General features: G+C 63.1%; 1 protein-coding gene across 1 annotated transcript in view; it reads right to left on the bottom strand.

The window, feature by feature from the left end:
• The window catches only part of FIBCD1 (fibrinogen C domain containing 1), a 29,014-nt gene extending 3,388 nt beyond the window's left edge, over nucleotides 1-25,626 (bottom strand). Inside the window, exons 1-6 of the mRNA XM_042913806.1 lie at nucleotides 25,528-25,626; nucleotides 18,946-19,020; nucleotides 17,901-18,380; nucleotides 14,487-14,646; nucleotides 13,977-14,113; nucleotides 2,590-2,686 (exon numbers count right to left, since the gene is read on the bottom strand). Coding sequence (XP_042769740.1) covers nucleotides 2,590-2,686; nucleotides 13,977-14,113; nucleotides 14,487-14,646; nucleotides 17,901-18,380; nucleotides 18,946-19,020; nucleotides 25,528-25,599 — 1,021 coding nt within the window. The 5' untranslated portion in view covers nucleotides 25,600-25,626. The remainder of the gene's footprint in view (nucleotides 1-2,589; nucleotides 2,687-13,976; nucleotides 14,114-14,486; nucleotides 14,647-17,900; nucleotides 18,381-18,945; nucleotides 19,021-25,527) is intronic.
• Nucleotides 25,627-26,537: the final 911 nt, after the last annotated feature.

Here is a 26,537-nt window from a genome sequence, read left to right on the forward strand (position 1 = left end):
AAAAAACTGGCAAGAATTGGCTACATAAAAATTTAAAACATCTAGGAAATCAGCAATAATTTAACAACAGCAACAAAAAAGCAGCCAAAAGACAAATGACTGGAAGTAAATATGTATCATGTATATCTGACAAAGAATCAATAACCTTAATATATAAAGAGCTCCCATAACTCAATAGAAGACAAAACCCTGGATGAAAGGGGACAGGGGAGTGTGGAAAAGCAGAGGGAGGGAACAGCCAGGATGGTAGAGGGCTACGTTGACATTCTCCTCAGGGCTCCCTGTCTGCCAGGAGCTAATCAAGGCCCTGCTTAAATGCTTCCTCCCGAAGAAGCTTCGGTGGCTGCTGATAGATTTCAATTAAGATGCCGTGAGTGGCAGGGTCACCAACGCTGCTCTAAGGGGGTGGGTGGTGATATGGAAACAGCCCCCCCACCAGCTTCTCCCTGTCTTTATGCAACCACCTGGGGGCAGGGTGGGGCCGAGGGACTGGGGAAGGGTCTCCCACCTAGAAGCTTCTCTCCCCCGGCCCCTATCCCGCCCCTGCTCTCATTCACTCAGTTCAGGGTACACTTTAAAGCTCGTGAATCCTGCCCAGGCGTCCTCCGCCCCAACACCCACACACACACACACACACACACACACACACCACTCTTTTCTGGACCTCGGTTTCCTCACCCATAAAAGGGGAGGACAGCAGTGCAGCTGTGAGGGTGGGTGTGAGGGGTCAAGGCTGAAGTGTATAAGGTGGGCTGGGCACTAAGTAGAGACCGTGGTGATGAAGTCCACACTGGCCTCTCCTGCAGCCGGCTCCTTCCTGGTAACAGGGACACAGGGCAGGTCAGGACAGAGAGGGTCCTGTCCTCATGCATCACAGAGTCATGGAGGCGGGAGACGGACATAAGGCAAATGACAGCGTAGATCACCAGCCGGGTGCCTCTGCGCACACAGCGAGCGGGCACGTGCCCGGTCCCACCTCTGGGACTGACCCTCTCCTTCCCCCAGAAGGTCCCCTGAAAGCAAGCCCTACAGGCCTGGGACCTTCCTGACGCCCACCTGGAGCCCGGCCACACGCCCCGTGCCTTTGTTCTCGCCTCCTCTCCCTCCTGCCCAGCTGCCCCAGCCCTGCTGGGGGGACGTTCCCAGATGTCCATGCCTGGGGAGGCCAGAGGGGGGCCGGTGTGCCCTGGGGTGTGGGACGCCATTCAAACATGGCGTGTCTTTCCGGTGCCGTGTGTTTATTTTGTTTTTTAAAGTTTATGTCTTTAAGCCGCCTCTACACCCAACGTGGGGCTCAAACTCATGACCCCGCGATCAAGAGTCACACGCTCCTCCGACTAAGCCAGCCAGGCACCTCGGTTTTAATATATATTGAAAATATAAATGGGGGTGACTGCTAACGGGGGCACAGGGCTCTGAGCTCTCTGGGGTGGAGAAGACGTTCTGGAATTAGGAGAGCTGCACAACTCTGAATATATTAACCCCCCCTGGGGGTGCCTGGGTGGCTCAGTCGGTTAAGCGTCTGACTTTGTCTCAGGTCATGATCTCGCGGTTCGTGAGTTCGAGCCCCACGTCAGGATCTGTGCTGACAGCTCGGAGCCTGGAGCCCGCTTCCGATTCTGTGTCTCCCTCTCTCTCTGCCCTTATTTGCATTCTCTCTTTCTCTCTCTCTCTCTCAAAACAACAACAACAACAACAACAACAAACCCTGAACTGTGCACTTTAAAACAGTGAATTACATATACATAAAGCAGGGGCACCTGGGTGGCTCAGTCACCTGAGCGTCCAGCTCGATTTCAGCTCAGGTCATGATCCCAGGGGCTGTGGGATCGAGCCCCGCATCGGGCTCCCCACTGAGCATGGAACCTGCTTGGGATTCTCTCTCTCCCCACTCAACTTCTCTCTCTTTCTCTCTTTCTCAAATAATAATAAAGAAAACCTCACCTCGAGTCCCAACTCCCTCCCAAATATATATAAGACCTCAGACCTGTGATTTTTTATGGCTGTTATGCTTCCGAATGACATTATGTAAGATACCCCAATTTTTAAATGCTGCGTGAATTTAAAAATAAATAGTAAGTATCTAAACATAATATGGATACGAGCTTTTTGAGCCCTCACTCTGCTCCGCACAGACCGTGTGCCAAAGATGGGAAACGAGCGCCGTGCCCTGGGGCCTCAGGAACTGTGGCCTCTCTTTTGGGAGTCGTGGCCTTGGGGCCCCAAGCACACCTCGGGCGTTTGCAGACCCCCGAGGGCAGGGCAGTTTGGGGGTTGGTCTGGCCCTCCCCGTACCCGAAACCGAGCCCTGCCCCTGCCCCCAGCTCTCTGGATCCAGGATGGCCACCGGCCGTCCCGCCTGGAAACGCACACACCCCTCCAAGGGACCCCCCCCCCCGCCCCCGTCTCGCCGCGCCCCTTCTTCCTTTGGCCTCCTGCTCACTGACCGCAGACACGCTGAACGCACAGAACGCCTTTCCGGGCAACGCCTGGGAGCTGGCTCGGGTGTGTGGAGGCCCCTGGAGACCGTGACCTCCCGCCACCCGGGGAGGGCGCGTCCCCTCGGCAGGGAGGTGTCCCGGCCCTCACCTAGCCAGTGCTCCCCCGTGAGCTTGCCGAAGCCGTCCCGGTACGCTTCCCAGCCTCGGAAGAAGTTCACGGAGCCGTCCTCCCGGCGCTGAAACACCTGCAAAGGACGGAGAGCTGGGGCCAACAGCCCCCGGGCCCCTCCACGCCCACCCCGACGTGTCCCCGGCCCCAGGCACTCCCTCCACCTGCCTGCCTGCGGAGGGCAGGGGCCCGGCTCCCCGGTCCCTCCCCGCCCCCGGCACGGGACCCAGAGCAGAGCAGAGCAGGGACTCGGGGGCCTTCGTGGTGGCACAAGGTGGGACAGACTAAATGCCCCCAGACCCCCAAAACGGCCCCTCAGGAAGGAATCCTGCTAGGCCCGGGTGCCGAAACCCTGGCTTCCGGGCCCACCTCTGCTGCCTTGCTGGACGACCCTGGACTGGCCCCACCCCGGCCTGGGCCTCAGTTTCCCCACTGGTCAAATAAGAGGCGTGGGCAAGGGCCCTAGTGTCTTTCCCCGGGGTCAAAAGGAAACTGAGCAAAAAATCCATTCTCGAGTTGGTAAAAACCGAGAACACCCACACACATGCCCGGAAGCCTCCAGAGCTCCGTGTCGAAAAATGATTCTGCCAGAGCCACGCATGCCCTCCCCCCGGGATAAGAAGCCCGGGGCCCGGGGATCAGTGGGGGCTTGGGGAACCAGAGCCCCAGCCGCTCCTGGGGGGTGGGGGGTGGGGCCAGCAGTCCGCAGCCCACGGGGGTGTGACTAGGGACGGGGGGGACAGCAGTCCACGGCCCACGGGGCTGTGACTTCGGTACCGATGAGCAGCCGAGCTGCCTCTGTTCTCCATTTTAATAACCTTCTTGATTTGGGAGTCAGGAATCCCATCGGTTAAATTGCTTTCAAATAAGTACCACGCTGGTCCAGGCCAGAGAGCTGCCTTGAGTATTTCCAGGATCCGCTGACGATCCCGTTCCTGGCTGCCCCCTCCCGCCCCCCCCCCTTCCAACTCGTTCTGTGTAACAAGCCTTTTTCTTGCTTGTTTGCCGAGGCAGCACGCGCTCCCCCTCTGCCCCCCTCCCCCCCGCCTCCATCTGTACCGCGTGCGAGGTGTTAGAGATTTGGCTGCGGCACCAGCAGCCGGCCGGATTCATTACTAAGCAGCCTGATTTCGGTCGCCCGGAACCTCCCTGGCGCATCATCTGCCGTGAGCTTGGCCTCCTGCTCTGCCCCTGCCCGTGGGGACCCGTCAGTCACGGCGTTTGGGCAGCCGTGACGTCAGGGAGTGGCTTCGCTACCTCAAACCTGGCCCGGCCCCCGACAGGTGGAAATGCTCAGAAGGGACTGGCTGGGGAAGGAAATTCGATCAGGCTCGGAGAGATCTGAGAGGTGGTGGGCAGCGGGTATTGACGGGCCGGATTGGGACCCTGAGCACGCGCCCTTTGAAAGGCTTAATCCTGGCAGAAGCTCAGACGCTCCCCTGAGAAGCCTCCAGAAGGCAGAAGGCAGGGGGGAGCCCGTTTCTGCGGGAGGAGGGAGGAGGGGGCTGGGGAGACAGGGGGCCGGGGGCGGGGGGCGGGATGGTGGGGACCTGGGCCCCGCCACCTAGAGCGCTGGCCATTACTGCACCTCTCTGAGCCTCAGTTTCCTTCTGTATAAGTGGGGGTCACAGCAGCACCTCCCCCATGGACCGTGGCGGTCCACGGAGAAGACGCTCGGGGCCTGGCACTCGGTCGGGGCTCGGTGCATGCCCGCTGCAGGAGAATGGCCGCATGGAGACCCAGGCCTGGCTGTCGGGCCTCCCTCTGCCCCTCTTCCGCAGCCCCTGCCCCAGGAATGCCCTGCTTTCCTTCCAGACTTGCCCCCTACGCATGTCCTTCCTGGGCCGTCCAGCAGCCCACCCCCACGCCTCCCTCATCCATTCAGATGTCCCACTGAGCATCTCCCTGAGGGCTGCGGGACACAGGGGACCCCCTCCCACGCGGGAAGCAGGACTGATCTTTTGAATATGAAATGTATCGTCAAATTGGTTTCCATACAACACCCGGTGCTCATCCCAACAGGTGCCCTCCTCCATGCCCCTCACCCACCCTCCCCTGAAGCAGGACTGATCGAAGAGCAGGGGGCAGGGCTCCCAAGATGAGCTGGTGTCGAGCGCCCGCCACAGCAGGTGCCGGGGTTGAGTCCTCACTGAGCACACGCTTATTTACCGAATCCTGTCCCCCGACCCCCTCGTCCCTACAGCAGACAGAAGCCAGGCGGCCGTGAGCATGGAGTGGGCAGTCTGACCCACACCTCACACCCCAGCCCAAGGCCAGGCTGGACACCCAGGGGCCAATGTCCTACCACCCACGTCACTCTTATTTGCCACTGGCCAGAACTGTCTCCCTCCAGAGAGCCGACCTCCAAACCCTGTTCTCAGCCCCTCTTTCCCGGTGCCAGTAACAGGCCGGAGTGCTGCTGGGCTCGGCCCGGCTGCACCATCGGTGGGTGAGCACGGGCCGCCCTGCCCCCGGGGAAACCACACTGCCGTCAAACAAGGGTGGCAGACGTCCCCGACGGACGGTTTGGGTCTGCACCAGCTTAGAAGCCACAGCAATTGTGTGCCAGCGAGAACGCTTTAACCGCAGGCGTAATGAATCATGATCCTCGAAGGGCCCAGACACATCCGCGAGGAGGGTCTGCGGTTAAGACTTCATGACCATGACTGGGGCGCCTGGGTGGCTCGGTCGGTTAAGTGGGCGACCTCGGCTCAGGTCATGATCTCACGGTCCGTGAGTTCGAGCCCCGCATCGGGCTCTGTGCTGACGGCTCGGAGCCCGGAGCCTGTTTCGGATTCTGTGTCTCCCTCTCTCTCTCACCCTCCCCCGTTCATGCTCTGTCTCTCCCTGTCTCAAAAATAAATAAACGTTAAAAAAAAAAAATTACAAAAAAAAAAAAAAAAAAAAGACTTCACAACCACGACCCCGGGAGGCGCGGTTTACGTGACGACGCGCACACCCACAGGCGTTTGTATCAGAAACCAAACCTTCCTGGAATGATACTTGCCCTTAGTAAGACGGCTGGGCGCTAATATTTTCTATCCTGTCCTAATCTATCACACTCTGATTTAAAACGTAGTATCGATCACAAACCGTTCAATTGATCTCGCCACCTGCAGAGAGATCACGGCCCGCGGTCTGAGAAGCACAGCTCTGAACGTTGCCGGCCTCTGCCACGGGCTGTCCTTACTCGTTGGCTCAAAACACTGAGCGACGGCACCGGCCAGGATCTCAGACTCGGCCCCCCGGCCTCGCCCTCAAGCCAGCTACAGCGCCACGGGGCCCGCGAGTTCCAGGCGTGCGCCAGGCCAGACGGCTGGCTCTCCAGACTTCCCAGGAGTACGCTTTCTCGGACTCGGGGCCCCAGGCTGAGCCGCAAGCTGGACTTCAGGGACGCTGGGTGGACGGCTGTCACCGGGCAGGAGGCCTTCGAGTACAGAGCAAGGATCAGCCAGACGGGAAGACGCGAAGAGGGAGCGTGTAAAAGATGGACGTATCCGCTTCCGTCCCGTCTGTCCCGCCAGTAGGATGTGAATTGCCACCCGCTCCCCCGCAAAAGGGGAAAAAGGTAGGGAAACAGAGTAACCTCGAGGCTAAAATCTTCGGTGGCCCGGCTCCCGGGGGCGTCTCCCTTGAGTTGCGGCCGCAAAGTGACCGATGCTGGACGCTCGCCGTCGCAGGTGACACGGAGGCAGACAGACAGAGCGTGTTTTCTCGATGCGGATTCTCAGAAGCCAGTGCCTGCCGCCCGGCCTGTCTTGCAGGTGCCGCTTGGGGGGCTTTGCCAAGGGAGGGCTGGGCCCACACGGTCCCGCAGATGGTACCGGGCGGTTCCAAAGGAAGGAGCCGCTGCCCTTGGGGCGGGGGAAGGCCGAGCGGAGTGGCCGACTGTCCCGCGTTTGTCTCCGCCGGGAGACAGATGGGCTCCTTTGTCCTGGGCGCCCGAGCCTGGCTCCGTGGTCCCCCCAGCACCGGCCCTGCCCTCGCGGACGGCCACAGCCGCCCCACCTCAGCCGGGGACGGGGGGCTTTGCGCTCCCATATGGCAGGGGAGAAGAAGGTGGTGAGCTGTGCAGAGGGGGGGCTCCTCAAAGCGGAGGGGGTGCCCCAGGCCCGGGAGCCCACCCGGCGTGGCTAAGCTGGGCCAGCCCCAGGAAGCGCCCTGGGCTGGCATATCCAGGAGACCAAGTTCCGCCGGGGCTCCAGCCGTGTGCCCACCTAAGTCTTGGCGTCTCTGTGCTGTGGAACGAAAGCCTCGCCGCCCCGGCCCCGCCTGCTGTGGCTGGGCTCACGGGCGGGCTCGGGCCCTCAGAGAGCTCACGGCCCCGGAAAGGTGGACGCGTAAGTCAGCAGTCCCGGGGCACGGCAGCCCCTCACCTGGCACGCTCCTTCCATCCCTGTGCCTCAGTTTCCCCATCTGTAAAACGGGGGCCATTGCAGCCCCTACCCACAAAGATTTGGTGATGGTTGCATGTGCTGGTCATCGGTCCATAATGGTAACAGTTGTTACACTTGCTGGGAGCTCAGAGGAGGCTAAGCCGTGGGCTGGGGTGGGTTCCAGGAGGGCTTCCCGGAGTAGGAGATGCTCAGCTGAACCGCACACTGAGCAGGGTCTTGGCAGGTGGTCAGAGAGACCCAGGGACGGGAGCTGGGTGGGTCCAAACCCTATGAGATGGGGCGGGGCTGTCTCTGCCACTTTAGAAGGGTCCCCAGGAGGCAGCACCCGGGATTTTCCCTAGACTCTGACGAAGCTGCCACAGAAGCCATTTTATAGGGGCGCCCGGGTGGCTCAGTCGGGTTAAGCATCGACTTCAGCTCGGGTCATGATCCCACGGTTCGCGAGTTCGAGCCCCGCATCAGGCTCGCTGCTGTCAGCACAGAGCCCGCTTCAGAGCCCCTGTCCCCCTCTCTCTCTGCCCCTCCCTCTCCCTCAAAAGGAAAATAAACGTTAAAAATTTTTTTAAAAAGAAAAAAACAAATCAGGCAGGATTTGAACTCCGGGCGGAGTTCGAATCTCGGCCGTGTGACCTCGGACAAGTCCTTTTCCGCGCTTCGGTTTCCCCCTCTGCAACCAGGCCCCTCCAGCGGCCCCTGCAGGGTTGTGGCGAAGACGCAGTGCAGTGACCGCGTAAACTGGGCGCCCGTGCTGGGTGTGCCCGACGTCGCCTCCCTCTCCTTCCGAACTGGCTGCCGAGCCCAGAAGGAAGCGGGCCCACTCCTTGTTTTCGACTGGAAGTGGTATCCCCGGGCTCGGCGCCCTGCCATGCTTCCCGGGCTTGGCAGTCGGTGCCTGCCGGCTTCTGGCAAACGCTGCCGGGAGCTGCTGTTTATCAAACGCAAAGAAAGGTACCAAGACTGAGCCTTCACGTGTAGCACCCCGTTTTACGTCAAAAGTTTCAAAAACCCAAACTGCTCTGGAGGGAGGCAGGCTTTCTCCCGGCAGATGGCTCGAGGGGACGCGGGGCCAGCCACCACGCTCGGTTACTAGCGTGCGCGGCCCTAAGGACCCCGCAGGGCGGCGGGGAGCCGCGGCCGAGCCTGGCTGTGGCTTGGGGACGCGGTGGCCCGCGGATGTCTCAGCAGGTCCCCCAGCCACCGCGGCCTGTCACGAGGACTAGTGAAGCCTCAGCCCAAGTGGGGAGGAGCCAGTGCCCCCCCCCCGGAGGGTCCCACACACCTGCTGTCCAGCCCCCTCCCCGCCCCGGCCGGGGGTCCCGGGCTGGGCCCCGCGCCTCGCATCCTGGCTCGAGCAAGAGCAACGCTGGAAGCTTTTCATCTCTCCCTGAGCCTGATCCCACTGCCGGGCTGGGCTCTGCATCCGTGGTGGCTCCTTTGATGTCTTCCGAGTGAGGGAAGGATTTTCCTCCCTGCCTGGGGAGCTCAGGTGGGGAGGGGAGAGTTTTCTCGCACAGCAAAGCCAATTAGCAGCATATCTGAGCCGCTGACCTCGCACGACGGGAAAGCGCCTGGCAGAGAGCGTGGTCACCGTGCAGAACGGGGTTTGGGCCGCTCAGCTCGCGGCGGTGGGAGCAGCCGGCCGCGCGGTGAATCCCAGTGGGAACGCAGAGCAGGATCGATCCCGCTGCGGGTTCCTGCGGTAGGAGAGGCTGAACTGGCCCCGATGTCGGTGACCCCCGGTTGGTAATTATGCAAAGGCGAGGGAGGGTTTGGCGATCGGGCCCAGGGACAGCACGGCCACGGGCAGATCCCGGTGGGGCAAGGCTGTGCCTCAGGGCAGAGAGGCAGGGACACCCCAAGCCCACCCCGCGTCCTGGGCATGGCCACCCCACTCCCCAGGCCCTGCAAAGCAGCCACACAAGACACAAGGGCTACGCTGGTGGCCGGACCAGAAAGGGGGCGCCCCAAGAGGGGATGTGACCCTCCCAGTCTCGCAAGACCAGGGGGGAGGTGAGCTGGAAGCAGCCAGCCTGGTCCCACGCATCAGCTTCCAAATGGGGACATCCGGCCCCGGTTTTGGTGACTCTTCCTCCCCTGTAAACACCGCGGACCGTAAGATCCTACAGGAGGGAGCACGGCTGCTCTGTTCACAGGGAACGAATCCTCGAGGCTCGGCACGGACCCCTGCTCGCCCCGCTCCTCCCTCGCGGGGACACGGCCTGCGAAGGACTCTGCCGCTCTCCCCCCCGTGAACGGCGCTCTATTAGCCTCGTCTAGCAGACGAGAAAGTAAGGCTCAGTGAGGTGACGCGTCACCGCCACAGGTGCGAGCGGTCACTCGTGTGACCGGTGCGGAGGGAACACGGATGGTGGGCAGCCAGGCTGGGCCCCCTGCCCAGAGTCACGGGTCAGCAGGAAGCGGCCCCTCCCTCCCGCCTTCCCTCCTGCTTCTCAGGAGCAGGGCTGGGTGCACGCGTCAAGTTCAAGAGCAGCCGTGACAATCAGCATGACCTCATTTGCCCCTGGCCACTATGGGCTTTGATGAGCGTGGGGGGAAGGCTTGGGCTCATCAGTCAGGGCCAGTGGCCGCATCAGCCCAAAGGTGGCCTTGTGGCATGTGTCCACCTGCCTCTGTGGCCTCCTCGCCCCCAGGAGCCACACGTGGCCTCTTTCCCACCTGGCAGTTCCTGCTTTCTGCAGTAACGATTCAGGGCGCACAGAACTCGCGTCCCCCCTTGCCGTGCCCGGGACCCCAGGTCTCTGGGCCACTCCCCACCTGGGGAAATCCTGAGGGCGGCAGGAGCCCAATCTACCCTCGGGACAAAACCTCCCTCCTCTATCCCTGGCCACTCCGGCCCCAGAGGCCAGCAGAGCAGAGCGCCCGCGGACCCAGACCGAGCCCTGCCACCTCCGTGCCCAACACCGGGCACACCTTCGCTCTGCCTGGAACGCCGTTCTCACCTCATCCCCCAGCGCGTGGACCTCCCCGTCCAGAAGCCTCTCTTGGCCGCCCCCGGCTGGGTCAGGGGCCCTCCCCAACGCCCCCGGCCCCCACCCCTACGGCCCTCACACAAGTCAGCTGCTGTGCCCAGCCCCCCACCGGGCCAGGAGCTCGCCGTTGAATCCTCTGGCCTGTGGTTGGTGCTCGGTGGTTGAATAAATGACAGTCACCGTGTGACAGTGAGCTCCACGGACCCGCATGAGGCTGGGTGGGCGGGGTACCAGGCAGGGCAGCGGTGTATAATCCGTGAAGCGGCCCCTAGGCGGACGGGGCTGCCGAGCCCCACGCTTGCCGGGTCTGGTCTCTCCAGGAAGCAAGGCTGTGGCTGCAGCCCCGGGTGCCCTGTCCGCCAAGGGAGAGCTCTCTGGTGTCCGCACGTGAGGCCTGGCAGCTTAGACACGGAGCCTAATGACGATGGATTGTACCGGGTTCAGAGAGACGGCCGCCGGCTCCTTCCCAAACAACAATTGAGTTTCCGAGAGATTCCGTGTGGCAGGGAGGTGATCCTGACAGATGCCCAGAGGTATCTGGGCAAAGATTGCTTTTGACGGAAGTCCAAATGGATATTAACGTTTATCGGGCTCACGAGCACTTCTCAGCCGAGAGCGGCCTTTCTTGCGGGGCCCCTGACCCAGGTGTCTGAGCAGGAGGGCTGGGGCGGGTGGCTGGCGTTGCTCATCGACTCCCCTGTAACGGCCCCTGCAGCCCGGGCCCTGGATGTCGCCCTCCTCCCGGCCCAAATCCTGATGGACTTTCCGGGACACTGGCGTCACGTCCACCGGAGAGGAAGCGCCTGTGCTGTCTCCTTGGTCTTTCATTAGGCCCGTCCTAACCCTTAACTCCGATTTCTGGGCACTGGCTGTCGCATTGAGGCTGCTCTGCCTGCCGAGGGGGTTCCCAGAGGCCCGCACCGTAACTCAGATGTTCTGAGTTAGGAAAACAAGAGAGCTTTTAGCCCCCAGACGCGGATCCGGGAGGCGTAAGGGCTCTCCTCTGGAGCTTGAAGAGAGGTTTGTGGGTCTGTCTGTCCCCGGGTCTTTGGGGGACCCTCAGCTGCTCTCACACCGGCTCTGCCCTCTTGAACGCACTCGCCAGGCCCCCAGGCCCTCACTCGGGCCTCCCCTGTCGCCACCAGCTCAGGATAGCCGACCCCTTTCAAAACTGACCCCGTCCGGCCTGCCGCGCCTTCAGGTCCCTCCACGCATCTCCTGGAGAAGCTTCCCGCTCCCCTCTGCCTGGACATCAGCACAGCAGAGATGGCACCAAGCCTCTTGGTGAGAAACGGAGGCGTCCTGCCAGCCTCTCCCTGAGGCCCCAGGTGCCAAAGGCAGAGACCTGGGAGCCCATCTGGGGACCCCTGGAAGACGGCTGACCCCGTGCCCTGCTTCGGGTCCCCACGACTGTCCCCTGGACTGTGGTGGACGCCCTCTTGGCAAAGAGCTCGGTAAGAGGCGGGGTCATACATATCTCGGTCATCATTGGGTCGCCAGTGCCTTGCACACGGTCAACCTGCGTCCTTCCCCATCTTCTGAGATTTGGGGGGAGGCAGGGATGACTCCCACCATGGCAGCTAAAGGCTCCAGCCGCTGGCTTTCTCAGCCTCCCTCGCGGTGAGGGTCGTAGGCACGCGGCCCCGGCCCCACCAGTCAGAACAGCCGCTGGCTCGACGGCTGGGGAAGCAAAGAGGCAGGGACACAGGGGATCTCCTTGAAAGGAACCGCGGGCTGCACCCCGGGCCCGGACCCGTCCTGGTGGGGGTGTCCGTGCCCAGGTGTGGCTGTGCCCAGGGCTCCGTGCCAGCAGCACTGGGGTAGGGCGGTTTCGACCAGGTCATGCCTGGCTAGCTCTGGGGGACTCCGTTCCTGGCCGCCTGGCCCTGAGCTGGTTTCTCTGGCCTCCCAGCCTCCCTCCGGTACATTCCTTTCCTGCTTAAATCAGCCATTTCCTGTTGCTTGCCGTTAAGACCTCTAAGTAAGGCTCGTGGGTATCCCCATTTTCCAGCTAAGGATGCCGAGGCTCAGAGAACTTAAGTACCTTCCCCAAGATCACACAGCAGGACCGAGAGCCACACCCGAGTCCGGCTGTGGATGCCGGAGTCCAAGTGCGTGACCGCCAAGCTCCCGACCTCTCCGGCAGAGGCTCAGTTACAGGCTTGTCGGCGGCATGAGGGAACCGCCTCCTGCTCTACACTCTCCCTGCCCCGCTCAAGGATGCACAGTCGGGTTATAGCTCCGGAGGCACAGTTCTTATGCCGTCTTTCCTCTCTCCAGCACCCTCAATGGCTCCCCAGCGCCCGGCCCAAACCCCACAGTCTGGGTTATTGGCCCCAGTCTCACCTCATCACATGCCCCGGCCCCCAGTTGACTCTGTTTCCTGGAGAGGCTGCGTGCCTCCTGAACCCCAGACCCTTGTCAGGTTGTTTCCTCTGCCTGTAAAGCCTTCTCTTTCCTTCCCGCTTCCTGTTCTCGCCGGCCTCTTAAGGCTTATCAGCAAAGCCCCCTTCGCCAGGAAGCTCGCACAGAGCCTCCCCTACCTCTGCTTACCGTCACTTCTTGCCCCCAAATCCTCGCAGTTGCCAAGTTGTCTGGGACGACTGCGGCAGGGCCTTCCCCATCTCTGTGCTTCCCCAGCCCCCAGCACGCAGTTGGTGCTCAAAACCTGCCCATTTTTGAAATTAAATGTGAGGCCGAGAATCCTTAAAAAGTCGGCTTTACTGGCCCTGCTTTCATTGTCACTGGGCATCCCAACCACGGCCGACTTCGGGGGGTGCTGAGCAGCTTTCGGGGTGGATGCAGATGTCCAGGGACAGTGGTATAGGTTGTTCACTGCTCTAGGGCATCTGGCCAAGAAGCAAGGCTCACATCTACTCATCTTGCCAAGCCCAGGGTGCCAGTGTGCCAAAAGGAAAGGACATGCATTTTTAATTCATACAAAGTCACCCAATGGCCAGTGGCAGCCCTGTTGAAGCCCAGCCCCCAAGACGGAGCTGCAGGAGAGGGTTGGAAGGCCACTGATTTGAGTGGGAGAGAGACGGCAAGCTCACTTCCTATCCCAGCTCTAGAATGGGAGGGGGGGAGGGGTCAGCAAACCACGGCCCCCCGGGACAACTCCTGCCTGCTGCCTGTTTTTACCTGACTTGTGAGCCAAGAATGGTTGGAACATGTTTAAATGGCTTTTAAGAAGCATAAGAAGAATATCTGAAAATATCTTGTGAATAATAGAGAGTACGCGAAAAATGTACGAAGTTCACGTTTCCGTGTCCACAAGTGTCACTGAGAGAGTCCAGCCAGGGGCCGCTCCGCCCCCTTCTCCCAGCTCCGGGGAGATTTCAGGGCCACCCATGGCCACCCCTCCCCGCCCTCCCTTGGCCGTGGGGACCTTTCATGGCTCCTACTTCCCACCCAGCCAGGAACCAGAAGGTGCAGGAAAGTCACGGAAGTCACGACAGCTCTTTGGCAGGAAGTCATCGGGGTCTCTGCTCTCTGCCGTGTGCCCCCCCCAAAAGGGGACACACACACATCACGTATCGGGTAACTCAGAAGACAGCATCTACACACGCCCTTGAACTCACATCGGCGACAGGCGCCCCGTTTCATCACAGAGCCCATCCCCGATTTGCCCGACACTCCCGGGGCAAGCACTGTGTTCCCAGAGGCTCGAGGATCGGGGAGCAGAAGGTGGCTCCACGGACAGGTGACGGGGTCTAACATCTGCTCCCGGCGGGGCCTCAGTTCATGGCCTCCACTTGCCCTGTGCAGGTTTCTGGGGGTGTGGCGTTCCCGGGTGAGATTCGAGGCAGGTTTGTGGGGGCCAGAGGGCACACAGGCAGGCCTGGGCCAAGGGCAGAAGGCCGGGTGAGAGGCCGCTCAGAGTAGCCGGGATCGTGGGCACAGTCCCCTGGGTCACCCCGGCCTGCCTGCGCGTCTGCGGGGCCGAGAGGAAGCCGGCCGCGCAGCGCGGGAGACTCACCGTCCAGCCGCCGCCGTCTGTGCGCATGTCACAGTAGACCTGGAAGCCGGCAGGGTAGTGTGTGGGGAAGACTGAGTAAATGCCATCCTCCTGCTGTCCGCTCAGGAGCACGTCCAGGCAGTCGCGTGGCGGAGAGCCTGCGACAGGGAACGCAGTCAAGCCGGTGCCCTGGCACCTGTGTCCCTCCCCACCCCCCTCCGTCCCTGGGTCTCCCTGATTTGTCAGTCTACCCTGCGGGGTCATGTGGGCTCCAGGGCACCAGCCCTGGGGGCAGACCTTGGCTCTGCTACTCCCTGCGTGCCTTTGGGTGAGTGAGCACCCTCTCTGAGCCTTGCCTTCCTCATCTGGAAAATGGGCACAGTGGGCCGGGAGAGGGCTCAACAGAAGGGTGCAGGTCGGGCGCTCCGTGCTGCCTGGCTGCGGAGAGTCCTGAGCGAACAGGAACAGCGTTTCCTTATCAGGGGGGTGGGGGAGGGACCACGGGGGTACAAAGCTGGGCACCCCACTCACCGCTGGCGCAGCCCCGGGGCCGCAATCCCCTGGCAGGCGCCCTCTGAAGGTCAGCCTTGACGCGGGGCCGGCCCAGCCCCCGGTCCCTCTGCAGGGCGTCTAGTACGTCACTGACCGAGTTCAGCAGGTGAGCCATGTGGCCTTGACTCTCGGAGAAAAGCTGTGGAGCACGGGGGGCCCCTGCCAGCACCCGCCGGCACGGGCCAGCCCCTCCTCGTGTGACGGCAGGTCTCCACCCTGCCCTGGCCCCCATCCGAGGAGGTCTCAGGATGGGGGCTCAGGTGGGAAGGGACAGAGGGGCTTCAACAGAGACCCGTGCCCCTGCTGCGCCCCAGGCCCTGTCCTCATCCATTTCGGGGCCTCAGCCCCGGTGAGGTGACTGGAGGCAAAAGCCCAGGTGGGCACCTGGCACCAGGTTCAAATCCCAGCCCACCCATTTACCAGGTACACGTGGGTGGGTGACTTAACGAAGCCCCGAAGCGGGGCCGACAGCAGGGCACGCAGGACCTGGCCCACCTCGTTCCACGAATTCCTAAGGCACCTTTCAGGCTATGAGACACCCTCACCCGGTCTCTCCCGGTCCCCCCAGCAAGGCCCTGGAGGCAGGGGTGACGGTTCTGCAAACAGGAGGGGGCCCTGGGATACCCCACCCGCCCCGCCCAGCCCCCACGCAAACTCCACTTTCTTGGGTCACAGCTCCCATGTCCACCGCCTCACCTCACCCCCACAGCCTTGCCAGGAGGGAGGACTTGAGTTGCTGTCCCCTGGTTACAAATGGGGAAACTGAGGCCCGGGAGGAGCGGTCCCTGATGGAGAACGACCTCAGGCCGCTTCCCCGGGGTTGACGGGCAGGAAAGGCACATAGGGTGCCCGGGATGGGGGCAGGACGGTGGGGGCAGTGGTTGGGACCCAGGCTCTGGCGTCAGCCCTGGGTTTTGACTCGGACCTTCCTCCATTCGCTGGGCAAGTGACCCGGTTTTCCGGGGTGGGTGTGTGGGGTGGCTCGCCAGAGCACGTGTTCGGGGCCCGAGTGCTCAGTCCCCGGTCTGTGTCACTCCCACCGCTGGCTAACAGCCACCCTCCCCGAGATCCGGGTCTGGAGGCCTGTGGCTCGGTCGGCGCAGCACGGACCCCCTCCCCCTGCCCGCCCCGGGGACCTCTGGGCTGTGCCTGCCGGCTGAAGGGTCTGCGGTCCGTCACCTCCCCACCCTGGCTTGGCTCTAGGAGGCTGCAGGACCACAGGGAGGGGGGAGGCGGGGTCGCGGGCACAGCCGGCCAGCAAGTGCACGTGGAGCCTACCCGAACCTGTCACTTGCCAGACAATAGCTCGTTGGAGGAAGGAAAATAGAAACACACACCGCCAGCAGTTTACAAAATAGGATTCTCGTTTCGTCCAGAAGCAAGGGCTCCCGCAAAGCTTTTACGTTCCTTGCCAGCTTCTCCTCTGCAGAGAGGGCTGAGGCCTGGGGGAGAGGCGCGGAGCCGGGCAGGGGGGGACCCTGGGGCAAGGTGGCCGATCCCACCCTGGGCTTTTACTGTAGTGTCCTGTAGACAGGTCCCGCAGGTGGGGGTGGGGGTGGAGGGGAGCCCCGCGGCCCAGACGATGCAGACGGCCCCCAGGGCGCAGGGGACAGGGTGTGGGCACCAGAGATCACCAGGCTCATCGGTGAAGTCTCCAGGGTACTGCCCACCCTTCTGGGACCAGCGGACACGCTCGAGAAACTCAGGCGCAGCCCGCTCTTGCTGGCGGGCAGGGAAGACCTCAGTTTAAAGCAGCAAATGATTAAAGTTGAAAATGTACATATAAACATGCTCCGAATTAATAGGGAAAGTCAGTCCCTGCTCGCTGAGCTGCACGGATGCGTTAAAGGGGACGCGGCAGCTTTTAGGGGCAGTGATGTCAGAGTCGCTGCTTCGGGCACTTAGTCGTGTGAGCCGAAACAAGGCCCTCTGCTTCTCTGAGCCTCAGTCTGCCCCTCCGTGGAATGGGCCCGCGATCTCCACTTCCTGGGGCCACTGTGCTACCAAGTGCTTATATTAACCAGCACTCCGTGGTTCCTGCCACTACGATCCCAAAAAGGGATTTGCAACGGTGGCCCCCCGCTGACCGCGGCTTTAGTTTACAAATAATTTCCACCGTAATAAGAAAAGACACGCTGGTCTCTCATGCGCCAGATGCCAGCTGAGCCCGGCCCAGTCGGGAGCTCCCACAATCCTCCTGGGAACAGGCTACCGTCGCCCCCGTGTCACAGGTGAGGAGACTCACCCCGGGGAGGGCAGATCACCCAGAAAACCTGGAGGTCTCTCCAGATTGATGAGACCCAGATTGATGGAGGGGGTGGCTGAACACCCTACCTCCCACCCCACCCTGGGAGGGGGAAGTGCCTTCCCATCAGTCACCCAAACAGGACGACAAGGGCTATAATTCCTCCAGCTGCGGCCTTCAGAAGAGGGAAAAGACCTATTGCTCATGAGCTGCAGGGCGAGCAAATGCCTGGGCGTCCCGGGGGTCGGGAAGGGGCTGGGATCCGTGGCAGGGTGGGGCTCGCCTCCTAGTCCCTAAGGACCTGAGACACAGGGGTGACGGGGTACAAAGCCGGAGGGTGGGCAGGGCATCAGGAGGCCAGATGCCGGGCCTGACTTGGCCACTGTACCCTGGACAAGTCACTGTCCCTTTCTGGGTCTTAGTTTTCTTTTCTGGAAAATGGTGGAAAACCAATGAGATGGCCCTAAGCCCCTGATCCTATGAGGGGATCTAGGAGGGGAAGTTCTTGCCGGTGCTTCAGGCGCGGTCAGTGTTGGAAACTCTGCCCCCAGATCTACGGGGTGTTTGCTGGGACCTGACTCGGGTGCGGAGGGGACGTGGGGGAGGGGCAGGGGCGGTGGGGACAGGCTAAGGGTCCGGTGGGAACTCCAGCAGCTGGTCCCTCCTTCCCTGGAAAGCTGGGAGCATCAGATGGCAATGAATGGGGGACAGGGCGCTGGGCAGGGGGTACAGCTCTCTCCGGCCACGAGGCCCGGCTGGGGAGAGGGCTTGCCACTGACCAGCCACGTGACCTTGAACCTCCATTCACTACCCATTGGGAAGTGGGAAGGTCCTGCCCCACCTGCACCGGCGCGCCTGGGAAGCCCCTCGAGCCCTGGACTTGACCGGACTCTCAGATGCCACAGGGTGCTACACAAACCCCCAGGGCCACCTGGACAGTGTGCAGGAAATGGGTTGAACCCTGGTGCCTCTAGCTGTGTGGCCTCGGACGAAGGAGCCCCTTCCCTGAGGCTCATTTGCTGGACGGCAGGTGGGACCAGCTCCCGGGGCCCTTGGGGATGAAGCGAGGCCACCGACGTCAGGCGGGGACACAGCGGCAGCCACCCCAGCCCCCTCCCAGGACCCCGGGTGCAGACCCGGCCCCTTACCTGGATGAGGCGGCCCTGCTCGCTCTGCAGGGCGCCGAGCCCCTGGCCCAGCACGCCGAGGCCCTTCCGCAGCCCCACACACTCTGCCTGCAGCTCGGAGGCCCCGGCCAGCAGCCGGGGCAGCTGGTCCGCCAGGGTGTCCAGAAGCTCCCGCTCCCGCTCGCCTGCCAGCCTCGGCTGGGCCTGAAGCTCCGCCAGGGCCTGCAGCACGGAGGCCTGGGCGCCCTCCAGGCGGGCGAAGCCGTCGGCGGGGTCGGGGCAGCGCGGGTCGATGAGAATGCTGAGGCGCGAGCTGTCGGCCCTCTCCACGGTGACCAGGGCGCTGTTGGCACCTGCGGGCCCGGTGCTGACGACGGGCGGGGGCGCCGTGCCTGGCACGTGGGTGTGGTTCAGGAAGAGCACGGCGCCCGTGACGGCCACGGCCAGCAGCACCGCCAGCGAGAGCAGCACCGTGCACAGCACGTAGCCGCAGCTTGGCCACTGCGGGCCGGCCCCGCGCACACAGACACAGAGACGGACAGACAGACGGACAGGAGAGAGAAGGGGCGGCATCAGGGGCAGAGCTGGGCTTCCAGCTCTGCCCAGTGAGGGGGGGGGGGCGGGCAGCCTCAGGACGGGGCCTCTGGCCTTTGCGAGGCCTGGACGAGACTCAGAGGATCCCCTTCCTCTCGGGGACGGGGGAGAGAAAGGCAGAGATGACAGACAGAAGCCCGGAGGGGAGACAGACAGACAGGGACCAACAATACAGCAAGAGTGAGTGAGAGACGCAGGGAACCAGAGATGGAGAGGACGAAAAGAGAAACTGAGGCAGAGAGGCACAGAGACCGATGGAGAGAGAGGCACCCTTCCCCTCGCTGCCCCTGCCCTGCTCCGCGTGGCCTGCACGGGGCAGGCCCACCTCCCCCCTGGAGCCCTCCTGGGTCGGTAAGGGCTGCGGCCAAAGGCTCCCACGGCCTCAGGCCCCCCGGGCTGCCATTTCCGGTGGGGGGGGGAGGGGGGAACCTTGGCTGAGGGACCTCACCTCGGCGAGTCTGGGCGTCCTCACCTGTAAAGTGGAGGCAATAATGACACGCCCTGCCCCACACGTGGGTGTCTGCCGTGCAGACTCAGGAAGAGAGAGCTGTAACGGTGACAGCAACGAGAATTGTCACACTGTCACAGCGGAATGAGTGCCCGTCACTAAAGGTCCCTTTCGACCTGGAGCACCCACATCCCAAGTCCCCTGTGCAGGCCAGCCTCCGAGGCCATCGTGCACGAGTCTTGGGGGCGCAGGGTGACCGGCCCAGCACCTCCCCTCCCCTCCACCCCCACCCCCCCCACCCCGTCTCCGCAGAGCGGGCCAACAGGCAGAACAGCCCTGGGGACCCTGGAGAGAGGGATGGCCCCCCCCCCCCTTGAAGGAGGCGAGGGTTGGGGCAGCAGGGCAGTTGTGCCCCAAAGCGGGAAATGGCGGAGGAGGCACAAAGTGGGCTCGGGACCCCGTGGGGGCTGATGACAAAGGAAGCTAGAACAGAGGGGCCGCTCGTCAGTAAAGCAGGCACCGCGCACCCAGACGCACGGGCCGAATCACTCACAGCCCCAAAGGGGGCGGCCGGGGAGCATGACACGTGGGGAAAGCGAGGCCCAGAGGGTCACACAGCACCTCAGAGGCAAGCTCAGGCTAGAACCGCCCCTCCCCCCCCCCCCCGCCCCCGGCCTCCTGCCTCCTCTCAGGGCCAGGCACCTTCTACCACCCACCGTGTTCAACTTTCTGCATTCGCGATGCATCTTTAAGTGAGTTAGTATGCGAACCCCCTGGCACCGTGCCCGGCGCGTTGTGCGCGTCCAATAAATATTAGCGGCTTTTATTGCCTGGCGATCAGTGTGCACAGAGCATCTGGGGGCGTTGGGTTGTTTATTTTCCTCCCAAAGTGTTACTTCTCTCTGTCACTGCTGCCAGGGTGCACCTTCTCGTTTTTGCACGTTTTCACATCTCCGACGCGGGGCGGTGGGGGGGGGGGGGGGGTCCTGTAGGTGTAATTGAAGGCTCCCCACGGTGGTACGTAAATCAGCTCTGCATAGGCTGGTCCCTCAGCCCGAGGCACCCACGGCTCCTGCTCCTCTTCCGCCCACCCAACTCCCTCTCTTCCTTCAGGGCTCAGCTAGACGGCCACCTCTTCCAGGAAGCCTTCCTTGACTGTTTCCCCAGCCCTCCGCCACCCCCAATCTAGTTTTGGAGATGCTCTTCTTCGTGTTCCCATGCCCCTTCCTTCCCCCCCACCCCCCCCCCGAGGGAGGGGGATGCTTATCAAGACCCACAGTCATCACCTTTGAATTCATTCGTGTACTCATGCAAACATCCACTCACTGGGTGTCCCCAGGAGCCGGGAGACTTGGGCTGGACCACCAGAGCCCCCCGGGGCCGGGCCTGCTCTCGCCTCCCCCCACCCCGCACAGAGCTGCCGCTTGTCACATGGATGGGAGGAAAAACAGATGGGCCAGGCCATTTCTCGGTGACCGTGCTCGGAAGGGGAGGATGTGAAGGCCCCGGGATCCACTCACGCTGAGCCCCGGACCCCGGGGCAAGGCCGCCTCTGACCCTGTGTGCCCCCTCTCCTGGCCGGGCACGGAACGAAGGCGACCTCCAGGCTGCCCCAATCCCCCGGTCGCCTGCAGGTCAGGGCCTTGCAGACGGGCGGGCACCACGTTAGCACCGCCAGGCCTCGAGCACCAGCCGTGTTCCCGCCCCAGAAACGTCCTAGCGCCCCCTTCTCTGGCTGGATTCACGGGGAAGAGCTCAGAGGGCAGAAGAGCCCGAGCCGAGGACACACGGGAGGCGAGCGGGAGGCCCAGCATTTGAGCCCAGGGCCGGTGACTGGAATCACACCCTCCGGGCCGAGGCTACGTCTTCCCACAATGTTCTTGCCAGAGTCTGGAGTGTGGGGTTTGCGAGACAAAGCTCTGTGTCAGCAATCAGGCCCCTCCCGGAGTCCACGGGGAGACACCTTGCCCCAAGCAGCTCTGAGCGACGTCCTCCAACTGAATGGCATTAAGGTCCCCGGCCGGCAAGGCAAAGTGGCCAGCCGCATCCGCCCCCACCCACCCCGGTGTCTCCAGGACCCTCGCCGTCTCTCGCACCTGCTTCCACCCAAGCCCCCAGTCCCTGGAGGGAAGACGGAGGGTGCAGAGGAGGAAGAGGCTCGAGAAAGCCACATGGGGTCCCCTGAGGGGCAGGGGGATGACGGAGTTGGAGATGAAACAGGCCACTCAGCAGAGGAGAATTAGTCTTCTGAGATCACCTTAAACACGAAGTACTTTTCGTTTTTATAGGCTGCTGTTTACGTGTCTCGCAAAGAAATCTGCCCGAGATAAGAAGGGGGGCTCCGGGCGCAAAGGGCAGGCCACGGGGCCGGGGCTGCTTTATCAGCCTTCGACCGTGGCAGAGCCGGGTGCACACCCCGGGGTCCGGGCACACAGGGCCCCCGCCTCCCCTGGCAAGGAGGGCGGATGCTGGGAAGGTGTCCCAGGCGGTGGGCGTGAGAGGTGCCAGGAGCCCCGGGTTTGAGGTCCACTCTGCCACTAACCGCTTACGTGAGCCCCCAGCTGGAGGGACGTGGCTTCGTCCCCTGCGTGGCCCCCAGGGCTGGCTCCCCGTGGCCGAGGGGAGGCAGGAGGTAAGAAACCCCAGAGGTGCCTCAGTTGAGGGCTGGCGTCTTTCCCTGCTGCCTCCTCTGTGTCCCCAGCCTCCAGAGGCGGCCATGGGGTCTGGCGGAGGAAAACGGCTCAAGAGGAAGGGACGCGCTGCCTCGATGCCCTGCTAGCCCATCGTGCCCAGCCCGCCCCCCCCCCGTCCCCCCCCCCCCCGGTCTTCTTCCTCGTTTGCTCAGGGAGCCAGTGCGGGAGCCCCCGCGGTAGACAGAGACTGGGCTCCCAGTATCAAACTGGGAGGAAGAAAAACGTCCCTCCAGGGGAGGCCAGGCAAGGTGGGATCCAAATGCACAGCCCTCCCCCGTCTCCTATGAGCACCCCAGCCAAAGGCAGGATGGGGTTGGGGTGTCCCAGAGACCCCCTAGAATGAGGGGCTGGTTCTTCGGCTTTAAGGCACCCCATGCTGAGGACCATCGGAAGCCTCTGGCCATTTGCAAGGTCCTAGGGGAGTGGCCGAAGGGGACAGAGGGGCAGGGCCTGGAGAGCGGCCCAAGTCCACCCCTCCTGGGGGCTCCAAGCTCCCCAACCTTTGCTACTCCTCAGAGGAGCTCGACTCTGGGTCCATCTGGGGGGGGGGCAGGGCGGTCTCCATACACTTCCCGTGAGGGTCTGTTCCCCACCCCCCACAGCCCCTGGCCTCCTGATGGCCCACCCGGCCCACTGACACCGAACCAGGTTCTGTCCCCACCCCTAACCTGAGCCCTCTGGAGATCCCCTGCACCAACTCGGCCTCCACCCCTCCAAAGCCGGTGCCTCACTGGGCTCCTTCCGCCCCACCGCCACCCAGGCAGCCACCCGGCTCTGTCCTTGTGCCCCCAGCCCTACCCCAGTCTAAGCCCGTCAACTGCCTCGAAATCACTGTGACAGTCTCCCCGCTGCCCTCCAGGCCCCGCCAACCCGTTCCCCACGAGGCCGCAAAGGACCCTTCCTGAAGGTCCTGCTTAGAACCCCCCTAGAGCTATAGAGGCCCCCAGGGCAGGTCCCGCTGGGCCCTCAGGCCTAGGGCACCTGCGGGCTCCCCTCCCCCATCCTGCCCTGCCCAGCTCTGCACCTGCCTGGTTCCTTTCCTGGCTCCCAACACACCTTGGTCTCCCTCCAGGACGGATGAGGCAAATACCGTTCAGCTTAACTGTCACCTCCTCTGGGAGGTGGTTCTTCACTCCCACCCTGCCTTCGGGTCACAGCCACCCTGCTGGGCTAGATGGTGAGCTCTGTGGGGCTGGGGGGGGGGGCCGGAGGAGGGCACGGAAAGTGACGGAAGGGAGTCCTTGGCTTGTCACCCCCGTGGGCCCCTTCTTCCCTTACGTCACCCTCCTTGTCTCCCAGCCCCTGCCTAACACAGTGACCTCTACCCAAGCCCCAGGGAACAAGAAGACAGTTGCTTTTCTTTATGGTGCCTTGTGACAGTCCCTGACTGGTGAGGGTTTTTTTTTTTTTTTTGCTTCCCTCGTGAGACCCTAAGTAAGCTTCCTCGGGGGCACCGGCTCATAGCTGTGCATCCCAGCTGAGGCGGAGACTCCAGAAACAGTCATGGAGTGAATTAAATGCCGCAGGGTTTAGGTTAGACAAGGGGAAGAACTTCCCGATGAGAAGTTCTTTTTCTTTCCGCAATGTTGCGAGAAGTTTGGGGTGGCGTGACCCCAGGGCTGCTGAGAAACAAGGCTCCCCCCACCCCTCCCCCCACCCCGCCCCAACCCCGCCCAGGAGGAGCGGGTCACAGGGGGACTTCCTGCCCCGCCCTCCAGGAGAGGAGAACCTTGTCTATTCCTAGATCCTTTCATCTGACAGACTCCAAACTCTGGCAAATGTTCCACCGTCACCTCCCGCCCCAAGGGTGTGAAAGCCCCTTCGCGCTCCAGGGGGAGAAGGGACAACTCTAACGAAGCGGGCTTGCCTCTTACCTGAAGCTTCAAACGAGGCTGGGGCTGGCACAGGCTGGGTCACTGTGCTTAGGTCTACGTGCTAGGTCACCAAGGGAGGGGGGAAAGGAGGCGGTGTTTGATGTTGGCCCAGGACCCTGGGGCCACAAGCTCTCAGCCAAGGGGTGGGGGCTCTGGCTGGGGCAGCTGGGATATGTGCCCCCAGGCAGCAGCAGAGGGAGGAGGCCTTGAAGGCACATTTCAAACGGATCCCCCAGGAGCCCCCCCCTTCCCCTTGAGACACAGCGGCACCTGCTGACTCCTCACCCAGAGCGCCTGGCTGAGGGCTTCACGCACTTCAGTTCAGCCAATACCCCTAAGCTCCCAGTCTGAGCTACATGGAGGGGCAGGAGCCTGGGCCCAGGGGAAGACGTAGAGACGGGGGGGGGGGGGGGGGGGGGGGGGGGGGGGTGGGTAGCAAGGCAGCGAGACAAAGGCAGCTGAGCGCCCCAAGCTAAATGCTACTGGGACCTGCAAAGGTTTGAAAATGTTCAGCCTAGTGTGGGGCTGGAGTTTGGCAACGACAAGCAGTCAGTCCTGGTAAGGGGGTAATGGGAAAGGAGAACGGGTCAGGCTGGGGATGGCCTTGAACGAGTCTAGGAGATGAGACTGCTCTTGCTAAGAGGGTAAAAAGTCAGATCTCAGCAGAAGAGTGACACCTGAGAGTGGCTCGGGGGTGCACCTGCCCGAAACAAAGAAACAGACTACCTGGAAGGCATTGGAAGGCGCTGGGGTCAGACCCAGGTTCGAATCCTCGTTCCCCTGCTAACATGCTGTGTGATCTGGGCCGTGCCTCGACCTCTCTGAGCCACGTTACCCTGTGACGTGGGAATATGCATCTCTGCCTAACCCCCAGGCTATGGCACGAAGTGAGGTTGGCCAGCTGGTCGGGAAAGAGCTCTGCAAACTGTAGAGGGCTGGGCCCCCACACCACGGCCCTGTCAGTCCGGACAGAACAAGCAGGTTGCAACCCTGGAGAGTGAGGGGCTGCAAGGCCCGCCCCCGCCACCCCCTTCTTGCCACTGCGAACACAAACAGCTCTTTCCCCAATGACATCTGTCTGGGAGAAATTTGAAATTTAAAACGGGCAGCCCCATTATTTCCTCTCCTTGGCGAGCGGGGGCCCCCTCATCTTGCCTGCCTGCCCCAGTCCCTTGGCAACCCGGCCTGGGGCAGCCCCAGGGCTGTCCCTCCGCTCAGCTCTGAATCTCCAGCCCCGTCTCTGGCCAGCCCCGGAGCTCTGCCCTCACCCCCCCCCCCCTTCCAGTGCACAGCCCTGGGCACCCTCCAAGCCTGCCCCCTCCACTGCCCCTGAAGACGCAGCAGGAAGGATCAAATGAACAGACGTGGAACCTCGGACCCAGGTTCAAATCTCAGCAGAGCCTCACGGCCTCTGGCAGGAGCAACCCTCTCTGAGCCTCGCTTTCCTTGTCTTAAAACCGGAGAATCATGATATCCAGGCTTCTCACATAAGACAAATATTTATCGATCCTTTACTGTATGGGGGAGGGGGGGGCACAGAGCTGTTTAAAGTGTAAGGGTCCAGAGGAGATCCAGGGGATCGGCACCCTGCCAGGCACCTGGCACAGGGTGGTGCCCAGGGTGGAGAGTTAGCAAGTGATTAAGATGCCCATTGCCGAGGGGTGGAAACACACTCAGCGAGGGTGTGATGTCTGTGGTCGCACAGTTAACTAAAAGGCTGGTCACCCTGCGAACTATAGGTCTCTCACCCCCTCTGCACACGCGCACAGGGAGGCTGTTGGCGGCGCAAGAGGGCCCTCTCCCCCAGCGCGCGGCTCCTGCGGGGGTGCTGCCCCCGTCCGCACCCCGCACCCCAAGTTCAAGCCTCTTCTGGAGGAGGAGGAGAGGAGGGCGCCCGCCTCACCCCAGGCCTCCCGACCCTCGCGGGGTGCACCCCAAACTCCAGCCTCGAGCTGGGCGCCCACCCCGCCGGCCGGAGCGGCCACCACCTCGCCCACCCGCGCGGGCCCCAAGTCCCCACGCACCGGGCCCGCGTGTACCTGCGGCTTGTCACGCGGCCGGTCCTCAAGTTGGGAAGCGCCGCCCATGGTCTTCCACCGGTCGTTGACCATCTTCCGGCAGGACTGGCGGGGGCGCCCGGCGAGGCGCGCCGCTGCGGAGCGCAAAGACGCCGAGGTGGGCGCGGGCTCGGGCGCGGGGCGCGTTCTGCCCGCCAGATCCCCGCCTCGGGGCCCCGCGCCAGGCGGCCCGGGCCAACGGGGGTGCGTGTGCGGGGGTGCGCGGGTGAGGACGGGGTGCGCGGGGATGCGCGGGGATGCGCGGGTGACAGTGGGAGCGGGAGCGCGAGAGCAGCCCGCCCGCCAGCCCGCCCGCCCGCCGCTCGCGCTGCGCGCGGTCCCCGCTCTCCGCTCCCGCGCCTCCCCCTGCGCGCTCCTCTCCCTCCTCCCTCCTTCCTTCTCAATCTCCGTGTCTTTTTTGTCTCGGACTCTCTTTGCCTTTTATTGCTCCCCCGGCCTCCCTCCCTCTCTGTGTCACACACACACACATACACACACACGCGCGCGCGCGCGCGCGCACACACACACACACACACACACACACCCCGGAGGCCTGCGATAGTTAACTCCACCTCCGAAAAGGCCCAGATAAAGGGGCAGAACCGGCCCCAGGCCCCCGGGGCCAGCCGGGAGGGCGGCAAACCGCAGCGGGCAGCCCGCCTCCAGCCCGCCTCCAGCCGGCTCCGGGAGGGGCCTGGGAAACCCCGACGGCGCCTCCTCGCAAACTTCCTCCCGGCGAGACCCTCGCCAACTCACCGTGCGCCGGGGGCGCGGCGCCGGGAGGGCCCAGTGGGCGTCCCTGCCGGGCCGTCGGGCGTCTCCCGGGCGCGGCGCCGCGTTGCTCCCGCTCCCTCGGGGCGCAGGCCTCACCCGGGGACCCCGGCGGGGCAGGGGGTGGGGCCGGCCGGAGTGCGCCCCCTGCGGGTCTCCGAGGACTCCGATCCGGCAAGCGCGCCCCGTCCTGGAGTCACAGGCCGTTGGGACCTTCCCCT

This window comes from Panthera leo, chromosome D4 (assembly GCF_018350215.1).
Source record: "Panthera leo isolate Ple1 chromosome D4, P.leo_Ple1_pat1.1, whole genome shotgun sequence".
NCBI classification, from domain to species: Eukaryota; Metazoa; Chordata; class Mammalia; order Carnivora; family Felidae; genus Panthera; species Panthera leo.